This window comes from Nannospalax galili, unplaced genomic scaffold (genome assembly GCF_000622305.1).
Source record: "Nannospalax galili isolate Female #2095 unplaced genomic scaffold, S.galili_v1.0 scaffold64, whole genome shotgun sequence".
NCBI lineage: Eukaryota > Metazoa > Chordata > Mammalia > Rodentia > Spalacidae > Nannospalax > Nannospalax galili.
This window is the reverse complement of record NW_008352316.1, coordinates 1223500-1245800: the sequence shown is the minus strand read 5'-3', so window position 1 is coordinate 1245800 and position 22301 is coordinate 1223500. Positions and strand designations below refer to the sequence as shown.

The window sequence follows — 22301 nt, the reverse complement described above, 5'->3', positions numbered from 1 at the left end:
TATATATCTATATATTAATAACTAATCTGATTTTAAGAAAATAATGAGATGTCTCTTGGAAAAAGAACATTTCTCAAATTTATACCGCCTTTTATTTTTTTCTAGAAGGGAGACAAGTCCAGTATGCAAAGATTTCACAGCTTGTTAAAGAAACTTTTAGTCAGCTAATTTCTAGTCACTTACAGTATCTGAAATGTAGCAGTTCATTGGCTGCTTTTATAATTGAAAGAGGTAAGTCCATGTGTTTTGGATATGTTATTGCATAAAAATTAATATCTTAATGCTTTGAACTCTAGTAATATTTGGTTAACTGTCTTTGCCTCTGTTGACAGTGATGATGCATTGATTTGAAGTGATCTTTTCTGGTAGGCGAGTCATTAAATACAAATCTCAAAGGTAGAGAGAAACTACACAGACTGACCAGGAGCCAACAAAGAACTGCAGAATGGTGAAAGGCTTAACATTTTTAACTTAACCTTACCAGAGCCACTACTATCTCCACCTCTAATCCTTATAGCAGACACTGAAAAAGGAGCTATAAAAATTATCATCTTTTTTGTTTTTAAGTAAGAAAAGCTGGGTGTTCCCTGTAAACATCTGTATCAACATTTCCAAGGGGAATGGGGACCAGAGGATTGCTGGGGCTTACTGGCTTCCAGCCTAGTGGAGAAAGAAGCCCCAGGTTCAGGAAGAGATGCTGCTTCAGGTACAGAGGGCACTTGACATGCTCTTCTGGCCTCTGTACACAGGCATGTATACCCATACACACCCGTGCAAGTAAATGAAGAAGCAGCTATTAAATCCAATGTGCTTTCTCCCTTGCCACCTTACATACTTCCCATGTTGCATCACCATCTGTATTGTGACAGTGGAGTGTGAAGGTCTGATCTCTGATCCCAAATCAACTCAGAGCTGAAACAAGAGGCCTCAGTTATTCTTGGCATATTGAGAGTAAGGAGGAAGAATGCTTCCTCCCTGGGGACTTGAGTGTTCTTGGCCTGAAGTTATTCTTATCATGAGACTGACTGTTCCTTGAACCCTGTTAAACTTAAGTCATCTTATGTAATAAAGGTGTGTAGCTAATAAAGTTATTCATAAGAACAGAATGTTGTTTAACAAGCACAGAAGGACAGATAAGATTCCAAAAAGAGTTGAGCCCTAGGAACATGAAGGTACTGTAAATATCAGGATGAGATAATTTGGCTTGAGAAGAACATTTTCTTTTCCTCTTCTTTTACTATAAATAAGGTTGCTTCTTAGAATAAACATGCATTGGTTCACACTCCACTGCATCCCCTGTGTCATGATTTCTTCTGCACTTATTCCCGGGATCCCTGAGTCCTGAGGGGGTCGCAACAGTGGAGGAAGGATCTCTTAAAGGCTAACCCTGTCACTTAAGTTTGACTTCGAGTCCTCTTCACATTTTGAGGATTTCTTCTTTTGATTATCTTTTTTCCCTTTGTCAGACTTGAATGTCTCCCAGAAGCATTGCAGATCAAGTAACAGAGTTGAGAAATAAGTTGAGTTCTTAGCTATACTATCTCATTATAACTCCACTGTTGCATTCCAGAACTTACCTTGACATACATAATTCCACTAATGGAGAGGTTTATAGACCTGGTTGTTGATGCACATACAACATTCACAAGGTCACACTCCTCTCTTGAGAATGACAACCAAGTCTGCCAAGGAGTTCCTAAATAGTATATGCCTGTGCTTTCATATTTCCAGTAGTCTATAAAGGCTGGCTTCCCAAACTTGTCCTAGAAATAAAGCTTCTCCTTTAAACCTTGGCCCCTCCTCCTTAAACCCATAGACATTGTTTGCTTGATTTTATAGCTAAACTTCATTAAGAAACTAGTCATTGTCTATTTACTCCAACTCAGTGTTTTTTCTCTTTACTTCCTGTCAAAGCTACCCCATTGCCAGCATGTTGTAGAATCCAATAGATTTTTATCATTCACTCAACTTTCTAGAAACATTAAATATAATTTTGTCATACCTAATACACCAACACTCTTGAGTTTACCTTCTCTTTCTGTGTCCCTCCCCACGGTATCAGCCACAGAGTTTAAGAATATGATGAACTGTTGTTAAATGCTAAATGTAGTCACCATGCTGTGCGTTAGGTCTCCAGATCTTACTCATTTTTAAACTGCAAGATTAGACCCTTGGACGAGTATCTCTCTAGCCCTCCAGTTCCTGACCATTAATAATGGTTATCTTTTTAGCCTTTATTTGACTTTTACAGATTCCACATATATTTGTCTGTGCCTGGTTCATGTAGCACAGTCTTCAGGTGCAATTATGTTGTTGCAAATGGATGAATAATGTTGCATTATATACAATGTGAGGTAAACATGCACACCATTTTTTTAATCCTTTCATCTGTTGACAGACTTTAAAGTACTTTGGCTATTACGACTAATGTAGCTATGAACATGGGAGTTCAGATATCTCTTTGGGATCTTATTTTCATTTCCTTTGTAATATAAACTGAGATTGCTGAATCACATAGAAGTTTTATTTTTTGTTAGGGAATTTCAACTTTCTGTAACTTCTGTACCAACTTACATCTCTCCGCCAGTGTCTTACTGTTCCTTTTCTTCACTTGCCTAAACAAAACTTGCCTTTTGTTATTTGAAAATAACACCCCAGTAGAAAATGTGAGAATATCTCATTGTGGTTTCAATTTACATTTCTGAGATGATAAATATGTGTTAAATATCACACACCGTTTCAAAAATATACGTGTTGGCATGTCCTCCTCAAAAAATGCCTATACAAAAATCTTGCCAATTAAAAAATTGTTTTTAATTTTTATTGAATTTTTGTGTATTTAATAAAGAACATCTCAACCAATTTTAATCATCTTTATACCCCCTTCCCCACTAGCACCATTCTGTAGACACCCCCCCCCACTGGAATTGATACATTCTCTCATTTTTCTTAAGGTCAAGTTGGTGTCCCCAGATGTTCCTCAGTGCAAGTTCATTTACTGAGGTCTATTCAGCTTATCTAGAGTCCCTCACTTTAGGAAGATCAGCTCTTCCTCACCCAGCTGTAATCAATCGCCAATATTTCTTCAGCTAAGATTGGGGTCTGCTCTTCATTTCCCTAGTTTTATGCTGGTTTTTTTTTTCTGCTTTGAGTTTGCATGGATCTTGTGCATGCTGATGCCATTGCTGTAGTTTCATATGACCTGTAGGATTCTATTTCCATATGGTCATGCACCTCCTCCCTGGCTCTTAAAATCTTTCCACCCCCCTCTTCTGCAATGGTCCCTGAGCCCTGGTGTAGATTAATATAGGAGCTCTGTCAAAGGACCAGCATTCTGCAGACTCTTAATTTTTTAAATCTATTGAGTTGTAGGATATTAAATCTTTATTTGGCATGTGACTTGCAAATACTTTCTCCTAATCTATGAGTTGCCTTTTGTAGTTGTTTATGTTTTTATGAAAAAAGGAGAAATTGAAATATAGCTTCTAATGGTTTTGTTCCCTTGTTTTCAGCAGCTTCCCCATAGCTCTTGAGTAAGAGTCACAGTTTCTTTAACATGAGATATGCCCTTTACTGGACCTTACCTAATGTTGTTCCCTTCATTCTTCCTGGAGCAGCTTTGCCTGGCTGCTTATGTTCAAGGTGATACATTGTGCTATTTCTTTTGACTGAAATATCCTTTCTGTCCTCAGATTATTTGGAAAAAAATTGGTACCTGCCTTGCATCAATAGCCGTTCCTCTTACTTTTTTTTTTCTCACAACTCCCTGTTTGTTTTTTCAAAGCACTTATTACAATGTGAGATTTGTTTAGCCCCCTTTTTTTTTCCTTCTTTGTCTCCTGCAGGGAGCTTGATGAGAATATGTCTTGTTCAACATTTAAATGCTAACTAGCATCTATTGGGGCTGGTAGGAAATTTCTAAATTTTGTTGAATTAGTAAGTCCTTGAATTGAACCTTGTTTGAAAGGTGGTCTAGAGATTTTCTAAAATCATCAACACAGAAGATAGACTGAAGACGATATTCAGAAGGGATTTTTTTTTCTAGGGCAGGGCAGTGAACAAGTCATTAGGCTACTGAATGGCCTCATACTTAGGATTTGAGAGAATTGCATATTTCAGACCTTGGAATTTTGAGTGGGACTCAGCCAAATATGAATGGAGTGAAGCTACTGCGAAACACTTAAAGATCATGTTTATTTAGAACAAATCAGTTTCAGTACAAGAAAAATCTACAAATCAGTTTATAGAGTTTGAGCAGATTGGTAAAAATCTGGTGGCTCAAAATCACCTGTAACTCCAGCTTCAGGGGAATGTAACACTTTCTGACCTCCTTGGACACTGGAATACACACAGAGACACATGCATACACATAAATAAAATTGTTTTTAAAATAGGGGATAAATGTGGATTTGGGGCTAGGAAAGAGGGAAGTTAGCATAACTTGCTCTCGTTTACATTTTCTTTTAGCTGGACATCATGAAGTTGTGGCTTTAGGCACAGGTGAATTCAATTACAGTCAGTGCATCAAGCCAAATGGAAGAGTGCTGCATGACACCCATGCTGTTGTTACAGCAAGAAGGTCTCTCCTTAGGTATGGGATAATTTCTTTTTTTTAATTTTTGGTCTTTTTGAGACAGGGTCTTCCTGTAGCCCCAGCTGGCCTGGACTTACTATGGAAACCAATCTTATAGAGATCCACCTATCTTTGCCTCCTGAGTGCTGGGACTACAGGCATGTACCACCATGCCCATGATACATTTAATGCCTTCAGATAGTAATACTCTCAGACTAGTAACTACATAGAAATATCTCTATTTACAAGTGGAATTTTACTGATAATGGAACAAAAGTTATGTCAGCCTTTTATCCAAATCATCTGATTATTTTCCTGTTGCTTATCGTAATCTACCATGGTAACTACAATGTCTAATGTAGAGTTTAGTGACTTCATTACTAAGTCTTTGTGAACTAAGTTTTAAGAGTCCTACAATTTTTCTTTAATTTGAAATACAATCTTTTTTTTTTTTTTTTTTTTTTTTTTGAAGCAGGGTCTTCCTGGGGTGGCCCCAGCTGTCCTGGAACTCACTATGTAGACCAGGCTAGCCTTGAACTCACAGAGATCCACCTGCCTCTGCCTCTCAAGTGCTGGGACTACAGGTGTGTGCCACCAAGCCTGGCTTGAAATACAATCTTTTAATGATTAAAGTTTATGGAAAGTGTAGCCTTTGTTTTGCACAAAGTACATTTGATTTTATTTCACTTCTAAATTCGTTATACTTATCCAAGGGCAGCACCAGAAACTGACATGTTTCCATTTACAAGGTCCATGCCATAGTCTGTTTAGTAGAGTTTAAATAAGGTATCCTTCAGGCTATCAGATACTGCAGAGAAAGAAAAAGGCTGAGCTGACATGCCTCATTCTTTTGCTAGTTATTCTGCTCCTCATAAGAGGAATGAGTAGCCAGTGGGAGAGACAGGCCAAGAATGTTCTCTTTAGAAGTTTCCTCACATAAAAGCATGAGCAGGCACTGAGTGTTACCTTCAATAATGTATACCAGTTTTTGATTCTCTTAAGCTATTGAGCTTACTTCTTACAGACTTTCCAACAAGTCAAAGTAAGATGATGCATTCTGTCATCTAGCTTCAACAGTTGTCAGCATTCTACTATTTTTGTTTAATCTCTGCATTCTTACTTTTTGTTATAGTGTTTTATTTGCTGGAGTATTTTAAAGCAAATTTGTTTTTTATGAAAAATGCAAGTAGTAAAGAAAGACTCCTATAATCTTAAAAGTTATTAGAGAAAGGGGCTGGAAAGATAGTTCAATCAGTAAGTGGGATTGCTCTGCAAGCATGAAGATCTGAGTTTAAACCCCCAGTATTCACTTAAAAAGCCAGGTATGTCTCCATGTGCACATGATCTCAGAATTGGGGAATGGAGACAGGCAGATCCTGAAAGCTTATTTGCCAGGTAGCCTACGATAAATGTTGAGTTTCTGGTTCAGTGTAACTCTTTCTCAAGGCAATAAGGGGAAGGCAGATAAAGGAAGACACCAACCATCCTGCCCTGGCTGCTACATGTGCATGCACATGCACATAGAGTCATTGGAGAAGCCTATAAGGACATTGCTAATAGAATTATCTGGCCTCTTTTATTTATTATTTTTATTTTATGTGTACAAGTGTATAGCCTACATGTTTGTAAGCAAACCTGTGTCATGCCATGCCCACAGAGGTCAGCATGTGTCAGATCCCTTGGAACTGGAGTTATGGATGGTTGTTAGCTACCATGTGGATGCTGGGAATTGGACCCAGGTCCTCTGCAGGAGCAGCCAGTGCTCTTTACCACTGAGCTATCTCTCCAACCCATTTCTGGCCTTTTAATGCTCCCTCTTGTGTGTATATTTCTTCTCATGCTTGACACTGTTATATACACTGGTGATTAGTATTTTATTATGTACTTTTGGTGCTGGGAATAAATGGAATATACCTTAAAACTACAATTTTTTTAAGCAAAGTAGTATTAGTCCCTGATATGATTAGTTGCTGCCTTTTAGGAGGTCCACTTCACTTAGTACAACTTGTGGCATTCACTGTATTGATTCTCTGCTCTTGGATTTTTCTTCGACACCACCAAGAAACAGGAGCCACTGTTGTTGTTAGTGGTGAAATGGTAGGAATGATTTGTTTTGATAGAGAAAAGGAAGTTCCTCTGTTTTGGCTGTTCCTCTGTTTTAGGAAGCAGGGGGCAATCTGGAGAAATGAGTCTTTTGCAGGATATGATAGGTGAAGACTCAAATGTGAAGTGAAAGTAGAACAGTGACCAAGGCATACAAGCTGTGGGTCAGTCCAGTGTGAGGACTTCTTGGGGGACTTAATTTTTCACTAAATAAAGCTAAGGTTATTTTAAGGTTCTTATGGATATCAAAACTTTTGACATTAAGATATATCTATATCTATAATAAATTTTATAAACAGTTACAACATTTATTTTAGGTACTTTTATAGGCAGCTGCTACTCTTCTATAGCAAAAATCCTGCTATGATGGAAAAGTCAATATTTTGTATGGAACCAGCTTCTAACCTACTTACTCTGAAACAGAATATCAACATCTACCTCTACATGAACCAGTTGCCTAAAGGATCAGCCCAGATTAAGTCACAGTTGTAAGTGTTATGAAGTTGTTTTTAAAGGATAATAGGATGCCGCTGCATGTCTTCTGAATCTTTGTAGCAAACAGAACAAGTAAACTCAAGTATGTTCACCTTCTCCCTATAGCCTTGAGTTATTTGTGAACTTCAAGGGCCACAGGTCTCTCCCTCCTTCCCACTCACCCTAGTCTAGACTTAAATCCCCTGCTCTTCAGCAGGTTCTTTTATATCCTACTGAAAAATCTCCTTTCTACTTTTAAGATTTCACACACTTGAGGAAAGTATGGATTTATGCAGTGTGTATATTCAAATACAGGAGACAAAAACTTCACTCAGTGTCAGAATGTTACTGTTTTAGTGAATGAATAATATCAAGTAATGTGAGATCTGAACAGTACAGATAAGCACAGTGAAGAAAAGAAAATTTGCCACAAATTTGGCTCCCTAGAGATAACCATAGGCAATATTTTTATAAGACTTCAGTGAAAGCTTTGAAAATCGGTGCTATATAGAGAGAAAATTGAAGAAAAATAACTTTAGATTTTATTAATATTTTTCTGTATCCTGAATAAAATCTTCTTTTTCCATTTCATTATTTTGTAGGTTTAAATGTTTTTTTCAAATGGAAGAAGGAAAGAGCTTACAAATTATGACAAGATAAAAAATTATTGTTATTACTATTTTTTTTCTTCTTTCATTTATTTTTATGGGGCTTTTTGCATACTCTAACATTCCCCCCTCTGAAGAGGTAACCCTAAAATCTTTTAAGGATTAGATACAAACTCCCAAATACTTTTGACATTTTTGGACTTGGAACAGAGTGTGTTGCTAACAGTCCCAAGGACATTTTGACTAAGAAACTGGCTACTTTTCTTTGGGGTCTTTTTATCCTAACTGCCTAGCCAATTGCTACCTCCTATTATTATCACACCATCCTCTGAAGTAGTTACCCAAATTGCCGATAGGGAGTCAGGACTCAGACTGCTCTGGCTTCTTCCATGCTGAAAAAGGACACAGGGTGAGGCAATTGGAGTGTCCCTTCAGTGGGTCTATCTAAAAGACTTCCAAATTGAGTAACTCTTATCTCTAAGGTGAAAAGAAAGTCCTTGAATCATTAATGGGAGATGTGAAGGAGAAGTAAAGGCAAGAGGAATTAGCATTACAAGTTCTAGACAGGGAACTAGAAAAAAGTCAGATCAGGGCAATTTTCAAACGTTCATATGAGAGTCCATTGGAATTTCTTGACAAGGGCTTCCAAAAACATCCCTGTATTGGGTTCCTCCTCATTTTTCTGTTGTCTTCCAAGGCTGGACGCTAGAATGATGGATTCAGGATTTACTTTCAGGTACTTTGATAGCTGCTGGAGTGGTTAGAATCAGTGTCACTTCCCTCTCAAAAGCCTTCTAAATAGGGGGAGAAAACAAATTTATCCATCATTTTAGAACAATAGCTGGTTGTCTCTCTTAGCTACAGGTGGGCACTACAGAACTGGAGACCAAGATTTGAAGTCTTACATCTGAGCAGCACTTTCTGGTTAGGAACAAAATCATCAATGAGAAATAATTGTTTAAATAACTTTTTACATAGACTTAAGCCTAATGTCTGGGAAGTGCAATCCCTTGAACTCTTAAAGAAATATATTGATGACTTTACTCTTCAGTTAGACTTTCCTTTTGGGTATTTTAAGACCATACAGTTGGCCCAAATAAATCAATTCATTTTTACACTTAAGGTTATTTGAAGATCTGCTCCTCAGGGGCCTCATGGGCTTAGGAGGAGCTCCTGGCTCCTTTCTTTTACCAGTTCCATCTTTGTGAAGATAATTCAAAAGTCCTGCTCTACCATGTTTGGCTTTACTTGGAAGCATGAATGTTTCCTCTAAGTTGACCCTCCTCTTTGTAGACTGAACACTGGTTCAAGTCCATCTCATGGGGTCTCCATGTCCCCTCTGAACAAGAGTCCAGGTAGCTCACCACATTTACAGGACAATTTGAGAGATATTCCGTAGTCCCCTGGAACTTGGTTGACCTTGGAGGGCAAGGGGCAAAAACTATCCTTTAAGTCCTTCTGACCACATTAGTATAGGCCTTAAAATATGGCTGTTAAACATCCAATAAGTTTAGTTTCACCAGTCTGATACTTTTAATTATCATGTGCTGTGTAGATAAGGTTTAGGTAAAGAACCAAATAGTCCCAGATAAACCTTGACTAGATTTATATTTTGTTCCTTAAACTAGTTGACTAAGCTATGACCACAGATATTTTAAGATTATGTGTATATTATTTTTGTCTCATCCTTTATCTATAACAAACCTAAACAGACCTTCATCACTTGTATTACTGGGTTTTTTGAGACAGGGTCTTATATAGCCAAGGCTGGCCTTGAACTCATGATCTTCCTATCATTTAGTTTTTAAGGGACATTTTATGTTTTATGTATTCAATTTTTAACATTCTTTTCGAATAATGATAATATGAAAATTATGCTGAAGCTCTAAGTGTTTTGCATTAATTTTATGGGATGGTCATTCCGTTCCTGCTTTATGTTTGTAATCTGTTTATGTTACCAGAATTAAGTGTGTGCTGGTATATTAAACCTGATAGAGTGTTCACTAGGGAACATGCACATTTTACTTTATCAATTTTTTTTAAATAAAACCTCTCTCTCTCTCTCTCTCTAGACGCCTTAATCCACATTCTATTTCTGCATTTGAAGCCAATGAAGAACTGAGTCTCCATGTGGCCGTTGAAGGCAAAATTTATTTGACTGTTTACTGTCCTGCAGACAGGATTAATAGAGTAAACAGTATGTCTTCAAGTGACAAGCTGACAAGATGGGAAGTACTTGGTGTACAGGGAGCATTGCTGAGTCACTTTATACAGCCAGTTTATATCAACAGTATACTCATTGGTGAGTTTCAGCACATTCTGGCCATGTTCAGTAAAGAAATTTCCTGTGTTTACTTACCAGCATAAAGTCAGCTTTGGCACACATGAAAATTAATGTTAAAAAACAGACCCATTGCTTTATTGAACTATGTTTCACTAAATTTTTCCCTTCCCGTCCTCTGGGAGACTGGCCCTCAGTCACCAGGGTCTTGTGGTCCTGATGTGGATGGACAAAACTGGCATAACACATTTCTATCTTGGGTTTTGCAGAGTTTATGTGACATTTGTGAGGGGATGACTTAAAAAGAAATGGCTTCTCATAACCCAAGCACCATTCAAGCCTGCCACTACTCCCCTGGTCGCTCCCTGAGTTCCAATATGGCCCCAGCTGACTCTGTGTGCTCACTCTCCATCCCTCTTCCCAGGGTGCTCCTCAGCTCACCCCTGGCTGGCTTACTCTCTGTAAGCTCACTCTTTTCGGAGGAATGAGTAATTTTCCAGCTACAAGCTGTTTGTTTCATTGTAACTAGAAATCGGGCTTACTGTGATATGACTTCTGTCGTCTTATGGAGACCAAGAATTAATATTTGAATGGCTTTCTAGGTATCTCAGTGACAGATAGTTTGGGGCTCTCTTTGCAGGGGGTGGGGATTGAGACAGGGTATCCTTGTAGCCCCAGCTAGCCTGGAACTCACTGTGAAGACTAGATTGGCCTCCATCTCACAGAGATCTACCAGCCTCCGCCTCCTGAGTGCTGGAACTAAAGGAGGTCCCCACCACGTCCAGCTTTTTTAAGTTAAAGCTCAAAATAATAAAGTTTATTATGGCATTTTGATGCACATATGCCCTATGCATTTCTGTAGGATTTTTCTTTTTCTTTTTATGCATTTTGGCACACCAAGTAATGGATAGATGGATGTCATAGTATTTTGCGTCATTGTATTTTGCTCATACCTCCCGTTACCCACTAATTGCATTCCTCCCCTTCCCTCTTTACCCATCCTGCTGGTCCCCCTTTGACTTTCATGTTGTGTGTGTACATGTGTGTACACATACATATTTTTATGTGTGTATATATGTATAAAAATTTAGATTCTGCATATGAGAAAATATCCATCTGTTAAGGGCATCGAGGCAGGTTCTATATCTTGGGTATTGTATATGCTGCTGTAGTAAATATGGATGTGCAAGTATTTCTGTGACATGCTTAGATTTCTTTGGTTATATACCCAAGTCTGGCTCATGTGGTATTGATAATTTTAGATTTTTGAGGACCCTCCATACTGATTTTCATAGTGGTTGTACCAGTTTATGTTCCTACCAGCAGTGTATTTTGTGTTTTCTATTTCTCAACATCCTTACCAGTATTTGTTGTCATTTGTTTTCTTGATGATAACCATTCTGACTGGAGTGAGATGGAAACTCAAAGCAGTTTTGATTTGCGTTTCTCTAAGGGCTAAGAAGGCTGAGCATTTTTTTCATATTATTGGCAATTTGCATTTCTTTGAAAATTATTCATTTGCTCACTTATTGGTTGATTTGGTTTTTCAGTGTTATGCTTTTTGAGATCTTTACTCCTTTTTTATTGAGCTTTTTAAATTTCATACATTTCTCACTCAAATCCAGACCCCCTTCCCCATCCATCATCCATGCCTCCCCCATCCCCCTATCAAATCCTATGCTCTCTGCCATACATGCTGAGTCCCATCATTCAGGTGTTTGTGCTCAAATGTCCTTCAGTGTAAATGCATCTGCTGGAATCTAGTCAGCACATCCAGTGGTCATATGTAAGACATACTCTACCTCACCCACCAGCAATCAGTCTCAAATAGTTCTCAGTCTAGTGCTGGCCCGCCGCCTATTTCTTATCTCCCCTTTGGGCCCTTGTTTAATTGAGCTGACATGGGTCCTGAGCTCAAAATCACCACTGCCGCAGGCTCACATGAGCAAGCCTCCAGTGGCCTGGAAGCCTCTACCTCCTTATGATGTTAGAAGCAGCTCATCTGTTTTTGGTATCTTTCTAAAGCTTCTAGATAACCATACTGAGTATATCCTAATAACCATCTCAGTAATTTCAATAATACAGAAATAAAACTATTTGTGAAATACATCTAATGGTACATGTGTAATGATTTTTTTTTGTATGTGTGAAAATCTGAAGAGACTGATTTTAAAACTATTTTTAAAATAGAGATGAGTGTTTCTCTCTATTTTAAGTTTGATACAGCTCACTTAAAATTTTTTCTGTTTTTTTTGTGTTTGGCCTGCATGTATGTAAGTACACCTATGTCGAGGCCAGAAGAGCACATCATCCCCTGGAACTGGAGTTAATGGACAGTTGACAGTCACTTGTGGGTTCTGAGAGCCAAACCCAGGTCCTCTGCAAGAGCAGCCAGTGCTCTTCATCACTGAGCCATTTCTCTATTCCCTAGCTCACTGCTTTTTTGGGGAGGTGGGGGGGTATTTTATCTTACAACTCCCAGGTCATAGTCATCACTGAAGGAAGTCAAGGCAGGAACTCAGGCCAGAAACCTGGAGCACAGATAATGGAGGAATGCTGCTTTTGCTGGTTTACACCTCTACACCTCTGACCCAAACTCAGCCTGTTTTTTTTTTGTTTGTTTGTTTGTTTGCTTGGTTAGTTGGTTCGTTGGTTTTTATTTGTTTGTTTGTTTCTCTCTCTCCACAACAATTTTTTAATTGATTTTTTGTGTATTTCATACAGAACAGCTCAGACAATCTTAATCATCTTTATACACCCCTATCCCCACTGGTACCTTTCCATCACCCCCCCCCAGCCCAGGGATACTCAGTTATCCCTGTTAAGGGCCACTGGTTTGTCAGTGTTCCCAACCATTCCCCAGTGCAAGTCTGTCCACTAAGTCTAGTCAGTCTATCTAGAGTCCCTTGTTTTAGGAAGATCGGGCTGGAGGGATAGCATGGCCGTTAAAGGCTAAAGCTCACTGTTTTATATATTAATGTTCCCAGAATTGTTAGAGCCAGATCCTGAGCACTGGCAGCCTTAATAAGCTAGGCTAGGCTGCCTGTCTTTAACAGACTAATTAAACAGATAATAATGCAAAACAGAAAAAGGAAATTCAGTGTGACCCTATTAAGAGGAGGAACAATGAGTCCAATAACTCCCCAAATTCATGTTCAGAGTCTTTGACATGAGGCATGAGTTTAAATAGAGGGCCAGAGGTTTGCATAACTAGCTAGTGCCTTTTGGGGTGTGGTTCTGCCCATCATTGTCTCAACTCTAGTTTCGCTTACAAGTTTGTCTGACAAATTGTCAAAACTGTGTGACTCCCCCACCTCCAACAAACCCCCAGTCTTTTCTTTCTCTTAGCATTCCTGGGAAATTTCGATCTCCTGGGGCCTATTGTTTCAGTACTCAGATAGCCAGAGTGAGTGACACAAGCATCTCTTTTTAGCATATCTTCACTCCTGCCAGGAAAGTTGCAGTAAGGTTGCATTTTTTTCAACTATATTAATTGTGAGAATTCAAAGCTATTCATACTTGTCTTAATTCTAACCATCATTCTTTGAATTACTTTGTGTTATGAAATTGGAGCATTGTGACCCTAGAACAGTTGTGATGTACAGTCTTCAGGCATGGGAACATAAGTCACTTTGAACAGCAGTCAGATTTGTGTGTTGCTCAGATGTTGATTTCATGGTGGAACCAGAAAATCAAGAAGAAGAATGAACAGGTTCTCTCTAGCAAAACCCTGAAGAATAGTATCATTTTCTTTCTGGGACAGCACTGGTTCTCTGCTTTTATTCAATAGAATTACTTCATTATTTTCTTGTTGAGTCTTCTTTAAATGGAAATTTTATCATTACCTTGTCCTGATTCTGGAAAAATATATGGAAGTAGTTGCTAAGAGGCTAAAATAGGAAAGAGAAGATTAAAAGAGAAATGATCTTGGGATTGTTTCCAGCTAACATATCTATTACTTATCTTTACTTTTTTGGTACAGCCTTTTCTTTGATACTGAATTTCTGAATATGCTTTGTTTTTCTAGGTGATGGGAGTTGCAATGACACTAGAGGCTTAGAAATCACAATAAACCAACGTATTGATGATGTACTAACTTCAAAACTTCCAATGTTTTACTTGGTCAACAGACCTCATATTAGCCTAGTGCCTACTGCGTATCCGCTACAAATAAACCTGGACTATAAATCTCTCAGTTTGAATTGGGCACAAGGGGACAATTCTTTGGAGATCGTGGATGGCCTAAGTGGGAAGATCACTGAAAGGTTAGAATTATTACTTTCTTTTAAAAAAATCATATTTGAAGCAAAAGAAGGCATTTTGACTGAAATTTTTGCTCCAAGAATTTGAGATATCATTTTTGAATTCTGAATAGTTATTGAGTGTGACTATGTTGCTGATATCATATTAATTACAAATGCTTTTTTTTCTAGTAAGAAAGTAGGCCTAGGGAAGTTATATACTGGATTGAAAAGTTACTCAGGTATCATTTTGCATTAGAATCATATGATCTGTTTTCAATCTGAGTTTCCGGGTCCGGGACTCAGGAATCTGTTCTTTTTTCACATGCTACCCCAAATATTGTGAACACTTGGCTGTGAGAACTGTGGGACCTGATAATCAATTTCCACTGTAGCATTGTAACAGCCCTGCACGTTGTGTGCGATTTTTCCAAAATTTTACCTGAGGTCACCTGAATAGTAAGGATTGTAAACTGGGATTCTAATCTAGGCATTTTTATCTAATGGCATTGTCCCTATCCATAATGCTCTATGCCGTCTAGATATTTCTTTGTAATAATCCTGTCACTTACCAAATAAAACTAAAACTCTTCCAAGAGTGTGAATATACTTTTAAAATGAGCAATGAATAATGTTAAAAGTTTAAATGCTTAATGCTAGGAAGGGGAAGTCATTTTTCTTCAAGAGTATAACTATGGTAAATTTCCTATGATCCAGTAAATAGCCTCACCCATGAACATGCAAGCAGCCCTAATTAAACTCACTGGATTATTTTTTAAGTATATATGGTTAAAATATCTTTGCTTTTGAAGGGCATGTTTAATTAAGTCAACATACAACTATTTCTCAGCATGAATACCATCAAGTATATTGTTATTTTAGAAGGGTAAAATCAAGCATACTTGCAGAATACTTAGGCAGAATCAGTAATTTGTCTCGGCTTTGGATTATAAACTTGACTCAAAATCATACATTTAAACAAAGCTAATTTTTCTATCAAAGATACTTTAAAACTACTGAAAAAAATAATAAAATTGCAAAATTAAATTAATAAATGTGAAGTTAATTGAACTTATTTATTGTGACCAAATGCTTGCTAACTTATTACAAAGCAGTGGATGTATCTATTGTATGTGAAATTTAGCCCTAAAAGAATCACAAACCAAAAAAAGGCCTAGCTAGTATAATGGTGCTAATCCTAGCACTAGGGATGAAGGATTAGGAGAATCTTGAATTTAGACTAGTCTGGGCACTTAAGTAGCATGTGTGAGATATTTGAGGCGTATCTCAAAGACTCTTATCTCAAGAAACTTTTAAAAGTTAAAAAACGAAACAAAACTGAAGTATAAAAAGAAAACATCCAGGGGCTAGAGAGATGGCTTACCAGTTAAAAGTACTTGCTGCTCTTGCAGAAGACCAGAGTTCACTTCTTAGCATCTACATCAGTCACCCACAACCACCTATAACTCCAGATCTGATGCTCTCTTCTGACTTGCAAGGGCCATATGCATATGCATGACACAAACACATGCAGATACACATACATGTAAATAAAAATAAATCTTTAAAAAGAAAATATCCAGGGACTGGAAAGATGGCTCAGTAGTTAGGAGCACTGGATATTCTTGAGGAGCACCCAAGTTTGATTCCCAGCACCCACATAGCAGCTAGCAACCATCTATAACTCCAGTTTCAGGAGAATCCAACACCCTCTTCAGATCTCTGTGGGCACTGCATGACATGGGCACACTTACATGTAGGTAATACACTCATATAAAAAAATAAAAATAGTACTTGGGAGGCAGAGACAGGTGGACCTTTGTGAGTTCAAGGCCAGCATGGTCTACATAGTGAGTTCAGGTCAGCTGGGACTACAGGGAGACCCTGTCTCAAAAAGAAAAAAAATAACAATAATAATACATTTTAAAAGATAGCTATTAATACAATTTATCTATTGAATTAGATAAAATCACCATTTATTCATATCAATATTCTATAAGGGGATATACAAAGTTCTTCAACCATTCTTAGAGAAGCCTAGTCAGTAAAAAAGAGAATAGTAGATTGTTTATGACAGGATAAAATACATCTTTATTGGCTTCAAAATATTGTTATGACTGGTGATTAAATGTCAAGATAACTGTTTACTGTTACTGCTGTTATGTAATGTTCAATACATTGGACAAGAGAAAGAAGTGAGATATTAAATACTGGAAAAGAGGAGGTAAAACTTCTCCTGTTTTGGGGAATGTAGAAGAGTGAACCTAGGACCTCAAAGAATTTACTTCTGAATTCTCCTCCCAACTCCCCTGAAAAGCCCAAGAAACTTACTGAAAAACTACTAAAACTATTGTGGCAAGAAATGAATACACAGAGATCAGTACATTTCATATACATGAGTGTATATTAACTTTTGCTACATATAAACTGCCTCAAAAGGTAAAACAACAATTCATTATTTCTCAGTAAGCTTTTAGATCAGCTGGGTGGTTCTAGATCTGGTTAAACCCCTTTCTCCGTGCATCTGGAGTCAGCTGTGGGTCAGATAAAAAGTCTGTTTGGTTGATCTCTTAGATAGCTGCTCTTTATGCCTGTACTTTTACCCTTTAGTAGGCTAATCCCAACCAGCTCACCTGAACATGTGAGAGTCTCAAGAGAATAAGAGCACAATGTCCTCTGAGGCCTAACTCAGAAGTGGCACATTGTCTTTTTGTTCATCAAAAATGTACAAGACTAGCACAAATTCAAGGGGATAGGTGGCTCTGAAAAGGTACATGGAAAATAGGAAGGATGGAGGGTTTTGACAATTTCAATAATATGACTCATGAACAACTAATAAGATATAATAAGAGAGAAAAGTTACAGTAGCAAAAAGGTTCATGATTTGTAGACCCAATTGTATTAGGAACAGACAAATTATGAATATATCTCTGTGTGCTCACATACACGTTTATGGAAGGTTGTGACATAGCTTTTTTTTAAAAAGTACTTATTTATTATTTTTATTTTATGTGTATGGGTGTATTACCTGCATGTATGTGAGTGCACCTGTGTCATGCAATGCCACAGAGATCAGAAGAAGGCTTCAGGTTCCCCTGGAACTGGAGTCAAGGATGGTTTGTAGCTGCTATGTGGGTGCTGGGAATCGAACCCAAGTGCTCTGAAAGAACAGCCTATGCTCTTAAGCACTGAGCCATCTCTCTACCCCATGAAATAGCTTTTTAAATTAAAATTTTCTTGCAGAGAATTAATGTACAATTTCATGAGCTTTGATATATTTATTTATCCACGTCACCCATTATCCAGACAAAATTCAGTAGTTGTCATTGTTCCAGAGGTATATCCATGCTCTTTTCCAGTCAGTCCTGGGGTAGCACTATTGTAATCACCATAGATTAATTTTATTCCAAAGAGCAGGAATGTCCAACTGCAATTGAATTAACTTTTGATAGAATTAAAAGTTAAACTAATTTAAGATAACTTAGCTTCAGAAAGTAATTAAATATTCAGAATGCTTTTATACCTTGGATTAGTAACTATTTTAATTCCCTACAATTGCCAGCATAAAGCATTAACTGGTGGTTACTTCATGTTTCATTCCTTTCTACCTAGTTCCCCATTTAAAAGTGGTGTGGCAATGGCAAGTCGGCTTTGTAAGGCTGCAATGTTAAGTCGATTTAATCTGCTTGCCAAAGAAGCTAAAACGGATGATTTGCTTGAAGCTAGGACATACCATGCAGCTAAGGTAAGGTGGTCATAGAAATACAATTAAAGACAGTAATGTGGTGAATTTATGATGGCAGGAAAAATTTGTTGAGTAATTCTGAATATAAGCTATTACTATACAGTGGTAAGATGAATTTTAGTTGAATATGCTGAATTCGCTATGGAAATAAAGTAGCCATCTTAATGTAGTAATTACTTACTTTGAGTATATTGCCTGAAATCTTTATGTTATACCCAGAGAAACAAATATATATAAACTTTTTCTATATGGAATTATTATCTATAGAATGTTAAGAGTCCTGAATAATTCATTATTCAAAATATCTATATAAACTTTCATTCCCGGACCTGATTTAACAAATAATGTAATGTTTTTTCTTTTTAAAAAATTTGGGGGAGGGTAGAGAGATAGCCCAGTGGTTAATAGTGCTTGCACGTGGTAGGTACCACTGAACTAAACTAATAGCCCTTATTGAATATTGTTTACATTTAATATGGTATGTCATGTTATTGTTACTAAGTATTAATTATAACTTTTTAATTATCTGATTTTAATAATACAGTATTGTATGAAAGTCTCTTAACTTTCTGAGTACCTTAATGGTGAAAGTGTAATTCTGAGCTGTAAAGCACATATGTTAGCTACAGATGTGTGTACATATGCCTATGTAGTTAAGCATAAGCTCTCTGGATCATTTCTAATTTTGGTAACTTAAAGAGGCCACAGGCCTTTTTGTAAAAACAAATACAAAACTGAATAAAATTGTCAAAAATACCGTTTCACAACTCTGGAAATGAATTAAAGGCAGAAAAATAAGAACATCAAAAATTATTTATACTTGAAAAAGTGCTAGAAGGTAATGAGTTTATGAGTTAGTGAGGTAAGGAAGTTTAGATAATGAGTTTGTGCTCTTACCAGGAGCTGTTCTCATTCTGTCTTCATCTCTCTAGCTTGAATAGCAAGAAGTATAGTTTTACAAGAATGAAGCTGCCACTAAAAGCCGTACATGTACTGCTTGAAGGAGTGGTTGATTTGGGATAGAGGATAAAAGTTTGTTATTTTTGTCAATTTAAAGTGCCAGACTTGGTAGAAAATGAATAGGAAAATTGGTAAATTTGGTAAAGGACCCAAAGTTGCAGTCCTTGTTGGAGGTAAATGGTAAACCTGCTTATACCAGGATGATTTTTAGAAATGAAAAGCTATGGAAAGGCTGGAATAAGTTCTGTATTCTCTGGCTGACGGGAAACTAGTCATGTACAGGACAGACTCAATAAATACCAGCAGTGTTGAGGGGCTGGAGAGATGGCTTAGTGGTTAAGAGCAGTGACTGCTCTTGTAGAGGACCCAAGTTCAAATTCCAGCACCCGCTGTGCAGCAAACCACCATTCTAACTCCAGTTCCAGGGATTCAGCATCCCCTTTTGACTTCTGTGGCATTGTATGACATGGGTATACTTAACATACATGCAGTCAATACACTCATACACATAAAATAAAAAATAAAAAAATACCAGAGATGAATGAAAGCCAAGAGTTACTTGAGAAATAGATGCAATATTGAATATATACCCCTCCACATACAAGTTGATCAGAAGGAGTCAGAAGCCTTACAGATTTGATGTGTTTGAATAGGATGCCTGCTCTTATCAAAATATTTTATCTCTAAGCTATATAGATAAAGATGACCACTGGGATGCTAGACTTAAAGGTAAAAAATAAGAATTAAAAAAATTGGATGAGACCATAGCAGCTGTACATCATGATGAATACCGAGCTCACAATGAAAGCAAGCAAACGTAATAACAGGAAAGAGAATTCAAATTACACAGAGTATGTTCTAGCTACTATGGAATTAAAGTACAAATGAAAAATAGAAGGAAATATTGGAAATTGCCATGTATTTAGAAACTTAACTACTAGATTACTGATGGTTCATAGAAAAAACTATTAGGAAAATTAAGAACTATCTTAGACTGAGTAAAAAACACAATATATTAAAATTTATGGATGATTAAAGAAATGCTTAGAGAAAATATGACTTTCAACACTATATTAGAAAAGAATCCTAAAATCAGTTATTTAGGCTTCCAATTCAAGAAACTGGAAAAAAGGTGAAAAAAGCATGTAGATGGGAGTAAATAATATGGATCAGCATGGAAATCAATTAAATTTGAAACAAAAACCAATAGAAAGATAAGTGAAATTCAAAGTTGGTTCATGAAAGAAATCAACAAATTTAATCCTTCAGTGAACAAGCAGGTAAGAGAGAATAAATAAGAATAGAAATTATCAAAATCTAGAATGAAGAAATACCATCAGTACAGACCTCAAGCAGTTTTTTAGGATTTCAGAGAGCCATCTGTCAATAAGTTAAATGAAATGGACATATTACCTAGAAAGACATAAGTAATAAAATCTGACTCAAAAATAAATGGAATATTTATAACAAAGTAGAAAAAATGTCTTTTCCATATAAAGTACAAGACACTAATAAATTCTACCATACCTAACAAAATTATGATATAAATCCTATAAAATATCTTTTGAAAATAGAGAACATTTCCATACTCATCTTACAAGGCCAGTACTACCCTGATTCTTAAACTAACAAAAGCACCACAAGAATAAATGTAAATGAAAATTACAGTATTCACAAACATAAATGTTGAAAAGCTCTAGCAAGATATTTAAAATCAAAATCCAACAGTATGATAAGTAAATTACACTTCAGTAAAGGTGGCTTTTTAAAAGCACAGGAAAATAGTAATTGTAGTTGTCAATAGTTTAGCTGTTATAGATAATTTTATTTACTTTTTTTGTTTCTTCTATTCACATTTTCTGTAGTGAATGTGTTTACTCTTAATTAAAATGTTAAGGAGCAAAAGTGCCTTTTTAGGAGTACTGGGAAAGAATTTTTTAAAAATTATCACAGGAATTCAATTTTTTCATTAGTTTTTTTATGTCTTCCTGGGATTTATTTATTTTTAAAATAAATAATTTATTGAGAATTTCATACATGCGTATAAGGTGTTTTGATCAAATCCATGCCCTCTCCCTCTCCTCCAACTCCCCCCATATCTCCCATCACTTTTTTCTGATAACTTCATCTATTCTTTCTTCTTTGATTTATTTATTTTTTCTAATGGGGCTTTTGACTACTCTAACATTCCCCTCTCTGTAAAGGTAACCCTAAAATCTTTTAAGGATTACATAAAAGCTCCCAAATATTTTTGACATTTTTGGCCTTTGGAATGGAGTATGTTGCTAAGAGGCCCAAGGACATTGTGAGTTTTAACCAAGAAACTGACTACTTTTCTTGGGGGTCTTTTTACCCTAACTGCCTAGCCAGTTCCTACCTCCTATTCTTACCACACCATCCTTAATTTTTTAAATGCAAAGTTAAACAATATTGCGATTGTTTACTTTGTAGGTGAAACAGCCAATCTGATGTAATTGACTTCTCTCTCTCTAGTGCATGTCTGGACCCTATCAGGAAGCTAAAGCACTGTTGAAGTCCTACCTGAAGCAGCATGGCTACGGCTCCTGGATTGTGAAGTCTCCCTGTATAGAGCAGTTTAGTATGTGAATTAGACAGCCCTCTGTCATATTAAAAAGCTTTTATTTTCTGGTGTGTTTGACTGGTAAAATGTTTTTAAAATATCAGAGGTTTTCCACTTTCATAGTAGAATTCCTGCATCAGCAGTGTCCAGGCATTGCTAAAGATTTGTACTTATGCCAACTTACACTAGAACATTAGAGTTCTTTGCTTTTTTAAATAGAATTACCTGACTCAGCATGTAGACATTTTACTTTTACAGACATAAAGCTATTATAGCCTTTAGTAGTTTAAAAACCAGCCTTTCTGTAGTTTACTCCTTTGTTTTTACTTTAAATTTGTCCATACAAATATAATATCTAACATTGTGTCTGGTTTCCCACTATAGTTTTTTAAAATTAAAAATGAAAGTCTAGAATAAAAATTACGATTCACTTACTGGTTAGTTCAGCAAGGTACCTGAGTGTATGATGCTTGTCACTCACCATGCTAGGTTACAGAAAACCAGTAACTAAAACATCATCTGTGTAGTCAGTGGAGCTCATGATTATAAACTGCACATAGAAGTACATAACAATCTTAAACATGGTAGGAAATAGTCTAATAAATGATTCTGATTAATAAACAGAATATGCTTTAAATGCTTTAAAAAGATTACCCATTTCAAGTAACATATAGGATCTATTTATCCCACATGTAATTTATTTCTTTATAATTAAGATTATGGGTTTCTAATTTA

General features: G+C 36.6%; 1 protein-coding gene across 1 annotated transcript in view; it reads left to right on the top strand.

Moving 5' to 3' along the window:
- Adad1 (adenosine deaminase domain containing 1) overlaps positions 1-21637 on the top strand; it is a 32591-nt gene extending 10954 nt beyond the window's left edge. The window contains exons 6-12 of the mRNA XM_008849233.2: positions 106-231; positions 4468-4591; positions 6994-7164; positions 9831-10060; positions 14067-14304; positions 17893-18025; positions 21479-21637. Of these exons, the coding sequence (XP_008847455.1) occupies positions 106-231; positions 4468-4591; positions 6994-7164; positions 9831-10060; positions 14067-14304; positions 17893-18025; positions 21479-21592 (1136 nt within the window). The 3' untranslated portion in view covers positions 21593-21637. The remainder of the gene's footprint in view (positions 1-105; positions 232-4467; positions 4592-6993; positions 7165-9830; positions 10061-14066; positions 14305-17892; positions 18026-21478) is intronic.
- The last annotated feature ends 664 nt before the right edge of the window (positions 21638-22301 follow it).